General features: G+C 36.3%; 2 protein-coding genes across 2 annotated transcripts in view; one reads left to right on the top strand and one right to left on the bottom strand.

Moving 5' to 3' along the window:
* The window catches only part of LOC108574513 (transcription elongation factor B polypeptide 3), a 4,213-nt gene extending 1,786 nt beyond the window's left edge, over nucleotides 1–2,427 (bottom strand). The window contains 3 exon segments of the mRNA XM_017937122.1: nucleotides 221–1,191; nucleotides 1,479–1,747; nucleotides 2,257–2,427. Coding sequence (XP_017792611.1) covers nucleotides 221–1,191; nucleotides 1,479–1,747; nucleotides 2,257–2,325 — 1,309 coding nt within the window. The 5' untranslated portion in view covers nucleotides 2,326–2,427.
* A 1,921-nt stretch (nucleotides 2,428–4,348) lies between these two features.
* On the top strand, nucleotides 4,349–8,569 carry LOC108574518. Its single transcript, XM_017937126.1, has 5 exons — nucleotides 4,349–5,713; nucleotides 5,898–6,023; nucleotides 6,086–6,246; nucleotides 6,795–7,311; nucleotides 8,216–8,569. The coding sequence occupies exons 1-5, from the start codon at nucleotides 4,349–4,351 to the stop codon at nucleotides 8,567–8,569; spliced, it is 2,523 nt and encodes an 840-aa protein (XP_017792615.1).
* Nucleotides 8,570–8,828: the final 259 nt, after the last annotated feature.

The following is an 8,828-nucleotide window of genomic DNA, read 5'->3' as shown; positions in this document are numbered from 1 at the left end:
TTATTATACATTAATATATTTTTATATTGAATATTATTAAATATTATCCATGAGCCATTAATAACCCATGTGGTACAGAACATGTTAGAAAACGTAGTGTAAGCATGTAGTAATACAGTAACAAAAAAAAAATGTATTTGATATTTCTAAATGAAAAAGTACAATGTCACAAATATTTTTTTCTGGTTAAGTTGAAAGTAACAAATATTCATGAACTAACCAGAATGGCAATCTATTCCTTCATCACCATTAATTTCTTGCTTTATTTTTGTTAAATCTTTTGGTTCTTTTGATCCATGCTTAGAGTACTTTGAATCTTTACTGCTTTTGCTTTCATGTTTATTTTTTCCATCATTAAGATCCTTTTTCTTGCTTCTATCCTTACTTTTATCATGATGCTTATCACTAGAAGAACTATTATGAAGCTTTGATTCCAATGATTCTTTATTAGAATCACATTTCTTTGTTTCATCTTTATTATGATTTGTATGTGTCTCACTTTTATGTTTATGTTTCTCTCCGGTATCTTTTGCTTTATTATTAGAAGAATCACTTCGATGTTTGCTAGAACTTGCCTTCAATTTTTCCTCAGAATCTTTCTTTTCAAGTTTAATTTCATTTTTAGTTAATATATCTTTATCCTTAGGTTCTTCTTTTACTTTAACCATATTTAATGTACTACTACTATTATGCTTTTCAGAACTAAAGGCTACATGTTTGCCTTCATCACTTTCACTTTCTGAATTTTTTCTTCGTTTATTTTCTTTCTTCATAATACTTGAATCATCATTTTTTCGTTTTTTATGATTATCTTCATTGTTTTTCCATATAGTGCCATTATCAGTTGACCTATTAGAGAATTTCTCTGTATTATCAGACTTAGTATGATTATGGTGTTTAGAACCATGAATTTCATCTTTCTTAGAGGCACTTTTATTATCCTTTGAAGACTTTTTGTCACTTCTTGATTCATGTTTATGACTATGTTTACTTTTATCGTGCTTCTTTTGTTTTTCTGAATCATTACTTGAACCTTTAGCAATATCACTATTACCTTTTGATTGAGATTCAATAGGTTTTAATTTCAATTCATGTTTGAAAGCATGTTTGTTATTGTGTGATGTATGTGATGCTTCAGTTTTCTCTGATTTATGCCTATGTATATGTTTCCCATTTCCTTCATTTTTGTGTCTGTAAAATGGGTTAAATATATGCATTTTTATTTGCTTGAAAGAAATAATTATTAACATGTTCAATAAGTACCTCTATGATGACTATTGTTACATAAAATAACATACATTATCCAACAATGTGCAAAATTCAAAATTTTTTGCAGGGAAACATCTAGTTTCAGCATTTAATTATTAAATTAACACTTTGTAACATATTTAATATTTCACGTATTAAAATTATATAAATGCTTTTATTTTGTGAAAAAAATAAAATTTATTTTGTGAAAAGCTAAAATGTTATCACACCTTGTTGAAATTTCTTCAGACTTCGGTGACTCTCGACTGTCGCTATAACTTTCAGGTGCATCAGGAACACATGCTTCATCCTCCTCTTCACCTTCACTAGTTTCTTCACTAGCTACCATTGCTTTCCATTTTGCCACAAGTGCCTTAGCAGCATCTCCTATACCACCATCATATTTTCTTAAAGCATTTACAGTACGTCCTACACCAGTTTCTTGGAGATGTTGCACTGTTACTGGCAGATTAGTTAGTTTTGAGATACAATGTAGTATCTGTAACATATTCAAAATAATATGCTATAATCAATATATTAATTATAATGCATTTATACATCTAATAATTATGATTATAATACATTAAGGAAAAATATTGTAACCAAGAAAGATATAAAACATGAAACTATGTATTTTTTTTATTATAAACCTAATTGCATATAAATGTATAAATGACAAAGTTAATAGAAATAAAATTAATCAGGAAAGTATATTCTTTCTGAAAGGATTGGTTTTACATAAGGAATAAAGCAAAATGAAAATACAATAGAATAAATATTGCAAAAATTTATTTTTATTCAAAAAAAGACGTATACGTATATGTATGTATATTTTATATTTTGTAATATGTCCGTTAAATTTTTAACAATAATGTATAATTTAGATATTATCGTAATTGTGTTTAAATATCATCGTGAGGTTATACCTCAACGACATTAGTAAAACTACATCGTCGTATACATTGCTAAAATTTTGAAGAAGGTGAAAATTAGTGCAACAATACATACTCTATCCTCATTGTCATCACATTTTTCAATATTTCGCTGATAATGCTTAATTTTATCCACTACAGACATTATTGCGGCTGCCAGCTGCTAACTGCTGTTGTCCCGTACTCATGGACAGATGGATACGATGGATGGGAAAAGCAGTTTCGACAGAATATTAGTTTTATTGGCCACGCGATAAATTCCTTTAACCGAATTGCATTTAAACACAGATTAACACGTAAAAAACACCATTTTGTATAATGTGAACTTAAAATGATTGATCATTCTTACTAATGAATATTACATTTAACTAGTAGCCTGAAATTAATAATACAAAGCTGAAATGTTTCGAAAATGAAAACTTCTTGTCTACAATATTATTATGTATTACTACTAATAATAATAATACATATGCACAAAGAAATTATATAAAAGTAAATGACAAAAATTTGCTTTCAATCAATTCAATACGTATAATGCATCGATTCCTAATACTTTAAATATAATATGAACATATGTACGTACAATAAATACGACATGCAAGTACGTCATATAACTTTTTCGTTTAATACTAAGTATTTTAGTAATATTATGAATTTAAAGGTAAAAATAAGAGGTTATGATGTATTTATGATTTGTATGTTTAGTAAACTTCATCACCCGCTAAGTTTAAATATTACAGAAAAATATATATTTAAACGTGAACTTCACAATTGTTTAAATAGTTAAAGCCTATGGTGAATAAAAATTAAACTTAAGATCTTATATTAGTATGCATAGTTGAATTAAAAATTTAAAAGATTTTAATAGCATAAAATTTAATTTACAAAATTGGAAATTAACTGCTGGAATTGTTTCCACCTTTTTATAAATACAATTTTTTACATCGAAACACAGACGAGGTATAGAATAGATCTTTCATTTTATGGGACTTCGTGTTACACGAACTGAAATACCGATCTAGCAAAACTCTGAGGATTTCTTACGCCCTCTACGATTTAGAACGGTGACTTTATGTATTACGTGTGTTATTACAGACGAGATATAGGCACAAACGAGATACAAGCACAGACGAGGTACAGAAAAGACCTTGCACCTAATGTATTTTTGTGACTAACGTTCTGAAATACCGATCGTGTAACAAACTAGAGTTTTTGTTATGCCCTCTACGATGTAAAGCGATGAGTATATTGAATTGCTTGGATAGAACTGTTCATGACTTTTTGACAGCATGAATCATCTACTAATAAACAATTACGTTACCTTTTTATTTGTAATTTCATAGTTACGTTTAATTCCAATTCCAACCACTACTAATGGTGTAATCTTATTCTATGCTAAATCGGTAACAAAAATGGTAAGGGTCTTCTTGACCCCAGAGCCCTAGACAAGAAGACTCCAAGATGCAAGGTCTATCCGGTACGTCGTCTGTGATATAGAGTAGATCAATCATCTTACTAGACTTTTTGATACACGATTTGAAATACCGACATCGTCCGAAACCACTGGTTTTGAAGCGCACTCTATTCTTAAGAACGGTCATTTTAAGAACTGCGTCGGGCAAAACGATGGATATTGGTCAGGAAGTAAATTCGAAAAGTTAGCGCCCAAGATAAGATTATGTGTGTACATTGTTACTGTGTTATCAATACAACCCGAAGCACAAATGTGTGTGACTGAATCCATTCTGATTCATCCTAAGATTCGAAATTTTGTCTTCTTCATTATTTATCAGTGTTCCTGATTTCAATTCCTACTATTAACAGCGCAGTGATATAATACCAGTCCCAATCGATACAGTAGAATGTGACACGAAAATGTTAACGGGGTTCTAAGACCCCGAGGTCGTGTGGCAAGAAAATACATTGAATGAGTAGTCTACTCTATATCTCGTCTGTGGTATTATATACTCTAATTAGAATCAAAACAAACAATTATTCAAACCAATGACCATTCAAGTACAATGTCACCAGTGTATCAAACATGTGCAACGGTATTACGTTCGAAATATGTGATTCTCATGGTGCAAGTTAATTTATTTAATTTAAAAAGTAATATAGTCGGATATATTCACCGAACCACTCAGTAAGCTGTCCAAGAGGAAATAAAAATGACAAAACGTAAGGATTACAAACGATCTCGTCGAAAACAACCTCTGTCTCAATCTCAAGAAAATTTACTGCAAAACTCGGACCTTTCTGATAGTTTGGATACTCCGGTAAAAAAGAAACCAAAATCCAGTGAGAGACTTTTGCATCAGAGATCTCCAGAATCTGTTCTTTTCGAGTCACAAGTACCAGATTTACCATGCTTCGTCGAATTGAGCCCAGAAATCGTGCCCAGACTTCGTCGAAGGCAATTGGACCTGAACGAATCGAACAAAAATAAAGAAGATGAAAGAATACCGGAAAAGGAGCCGGAAGTGGTTGAATTAAAGCAAGTAGACTTTCCTAATCAAAATGTCAATATAGAAACGGAAAAATGTTTTCAGTTGGACAAAACTCTGTCCATGAACGACGAGATAAGATTAGACATGAATGGCTGTCAGTCCTTGCAGGAAGGAAAATCTTTTTCAAAAAATAAACTGGACTCTGACATCTTTAACAATGACATACGCTCTTCGAAATCGTCGTACGATTTTCCTTGCGGATACGTTTCAGAACCAGCTCAATTTGCTAATTTTAAGACAGAACTGGAGAACCAAAATGGCTTCCACCAATTTCTCGACGAATTTCGATCGGCCATTTCTGCCTGCGATTTTACCAGCCGATTTGAAGAAAAAGACGAGAAATATTACGAGAAATGGAACGAACAGGAACAGCAAACCAAATTCGAGATAGTCAACGAGAAAAATCCTGACGATTCGAACGGAAGTCGCAGCATGAGCAACTGGAGCGAATGCAGACGAATCCTCTCGAACTTGAGACAGATAAATAACTGGAAAATTCGCACTTCTAACTTAGAATGTATCGGAAACTTTTTGCAGAAGTACAAAAAATTTGACGAGACAAGATCGTTGCACACGAGCTTCTTGTTGTACAATACTCCTCCGTCGATGATTTCGGAGGAAAACTCCAATGGACGTACCAACAAACGACCTTTCGAAGAGACCGAGAAAACCGACGATAAAGTTGACGATCGAAATAATTATGGAGAGATGAATAGTAATGTTACAGGAATCAGAGCTCGTTCGACGACTCCTTGCAGAGGATCACCACCTCCCGCTAAGAGATGTCGAACCACCTTGAAATTCGACGACGAAGAGGAAGCAGAAATGCAACGAGAACCTGCAGCTTCGGTGACTGTAGCCGATCTGCTACCAGTCGAAAAGAAAAACGTTCAGAATTGCTTCTACCCCAACTTGACGATCACAAAAATACCTTGGAGTAGCGGCAGCACTGAATCACCGACGAACTCCAGCTTGGATCTTCCGGTTGTGTCTGACTCTGGAGGCTACGGCAAATGTCTTCAAGAAGTAATTTGTTTATCACTGGTAACATTAAATTACTGATTTTCGTTTACTTTGGAAATGGTATAAGTTTCTTTCTCGTCAAACATTCGTGGCTTTTTATAAATAAACATTGACGTCACAAGGAGGGAAATGATGTTACATGGATTATTATTCACAGCCTGAACGAGATGTTCAATTCAGTACGAAGTGCTCTTGTACGAGTTTCCAGAAGAATCAGAAATTTCTAAGAAAACAATTTTTTAAGAAGCCTGCTGCTAAGATCTATTTGTTTTGCGTTTGGCTGATGAAGAGAATGGCGAGAATCATTGGAAAGGTGAGCTTATGGTTCTCGGAGAAAACGATCTGCGGTTATTATGCAGTTAATAACTGTTTCAGAGTTACGAAGGTTTGAAACGAGCGGCTTCAACGTTCTCTTCAACGAGGCAGCAAATGGAGGAGCTCAGCCAGGTGGTGATACTGCTACGCACGGAGAACAAGCAAATGTTGAACACGTTTGTGGAGCAAGTCACGCGTCTGTCCGACGAACTCACTCAGGTGTTCTATTAATTACTTAATGCTTCGCAAAAATTCACATTCGAACGATTTAACGTGAAAGAGAAGAGTAATAATGGGAGATTGGACGCTTCGAAGAGTCTGTGAAAGTTTAGCGAGCACGTTTCTACGCGGAATAGGAAAAAGGTGGACGCGTCGCGCGGAAAGTGTCGTAATCTCTCATTCGCAATTCTCCGCAATTCGCGACGGTTGCCGCTTGACAATCCACAGAAATCGCAACAAACGGTGTAAAGTAGAATTTGAAAAATTGAGAATCCGAGAGAGGTAAAAATCTCAGTGAAAAACATGGAAAAAATCGACTCATTCCACGGTGCGTTCCTTAATTAAATGTATTAATAATTACCAAAGAGGAAAGAGCTGAAGAAACTGAACACCTAAGAATTTTCTAAACGAATTACTCTGTATCATTTCGCATGACACGGCGAAAAAAATCGATACCGAGACCGAAAAGAATAAAATTCCACAAAAAGACACCACAGTCGCGTTCTCACGTGTTTCAATCGAGTGAAAAAGAGGCGCACGCGTCGCGGAGGAAGTATCGTAATCTTTCATTAGCAATTCTCGAACATTACTCGTCGATCACGGAATTATACTCAGTCTCATTAGCATTCTTTTTTCCTGTTTTTGTCTCTTTATCGCAGGTGAGAGCTAGCAACGCTCCTCTGATGCAGGAGCTGCAGAAGCTGCATCAAACACTGGAGGATAGTCGATCGAAATCCCCGAAGAATGCACCGATTCCACCACCTCCAATGCCATCGATCTTCATGTCCTCCAGGCCGCCTGCCCTTCCTCCACCTCCACCTCCACCACCGACACCTTCTCCTCCTCTACCTCCTCCTCCTTCTCTTCCACCTCCACCTCCTCCGCCGCCGCCACCTCCATTTCCGTCGTTGCAGTCGCCAGCGCAGCCGATTACGCCGACCACCCCGAAAAGCAGAAGCGTCAGGATGCCCTCGAGAAAGTGCTCGACACCGCTGCCTAGTAGGCCGGTTATCACTGTCGAGGATTTGCTGAAGGTGACTCTGAAAAAAGCACCGCAAAACGTTAAGGTAAATCCAGAGGATTGTTCATAGAGGAGATACCTGGCCTCTGGAATATTAGTTGCGGATAGAGAAATGATTTTTCATACACACTGAAAACAATTTTCGTTTATGTAAAAATGACAGATTTTAGTATTTTAACCCTTTTGTGACAGGATTGTTTTTTCAAAAAATTGTTTATGTATCTATTGATCATCGAGTATGTACAACGGATACTAAATTGAGATCAACGTTCTTTAAGGAGTACTTCAATGGGACATACGCGTGTCATTGATCATGAAAGGATTAATGTCTATAGAATACGACGAGAGGATACTTAACCCTCGCCGGGCGGACTCATGTTTAGAAACAGTCGAACGTCGCCAGGCGTCACGCGTTATCCCTTCCTGCTCCATACAGAACAAAAGACAAAAGCATGTTCGTCGGAAAGATGTAAACTTGAAGCACATTGCCAGTATTCACGTTAACATTGAGCAAACGATACTAAGAATAATAATATTTTTAGAAATCACAGCTCCATAGATAGAAAATAGTAAAAATTTGATTGAAAAACTCATACTCAGTGACGAAAGTAGCAATTTATTCGTATGGGTCCGATTGGACCCTGCGAGGGCTACTCCGTGCGAGGGCTAATGAAGTTTGGTGCAGAGGGGTTTTTCTAAACTGATTCCTTGAATTTAAGCGTAAATATAAGTTAATTATTCCCTCCTCGGCCATCGTTGTTATTTAACCGGATACTCGCGGGTTATTTAAAAATTCAAAGTAATCATGTCCGGAAAATATCGTCACAGGCCCCTGTAAACCTTGCAGACCGTTCAACATCGGAGTTTAAATAACAAATTTCTCAAAATAAAATTAATCTCTGGACCGTATAGTAAAAAACTATTGAAAAGAATAAATTGTAACATTGCAGGAGAACAGAAGGAACACCATACCGGGGCCAAGGGGCCCCGTGGTCTCCCTGGACATGCTGCGCAGCGTGAAACTGAAGTCTGTCAGGCGCAGAAACGACAAAATGACGCGATCACCAAGGAGTGCTCGCATGATTAAATCACGCACCGCACCGAGCCTTAGCCTCTCGCCGATTATAACGAGCACGGAGAACTCGCTGGGACGAATCCTGAAACAGGTGGATCTTCACAGACGCGCACCCCGTCGCCTCTTGTCCTCGAGCACGTCGAATTTTCGCGAGAACGCTATCGCGAGGGACAGTCAGCTGCAAAACGCGGACACGAAAGATAGGAGCTCGCAATCTGCGATTGCGTGAGTGTTTTTGCGACGTGTACTGTGTCTAGTGAAGTTCAATTATCGTGCTTGTATTTAGGGTGTACGAATTAATTCGGTGTCTTTCTTCGCGAAGTCTCGACGACCTTATCCACTCGAAACCGCCATATTTGTTCAGAGAGGGAATTCGTCAGTTAAGTCAGATAAGTGGAAAAATGGTCATCCAGAATAATGGAGATTATTTTGAGCGTTAAAGTTATCTTTGATGCTTTTGTAAATACAGATTGAAATTTGTGAGAAAA

This window comes from Habropoda laboriosa, unplaced genomic scaffold (assembly GCF_001263275.1).
Source record: "Habropoda laboriosa isolate 0110345459 unplaced genomic scaffold, ASM126327v1 scaffold193, whole genome shotgun sequence".
Lineage (NCBI taxonomy): Eukaryota > Metazoa > Arthropoda > Insecta > Hymenoptera > Apidae > Habropoda > Habropoda laboriosa.
This window is presented reverse-complemented; position numbering and strand designations above follow the sequence as displayed.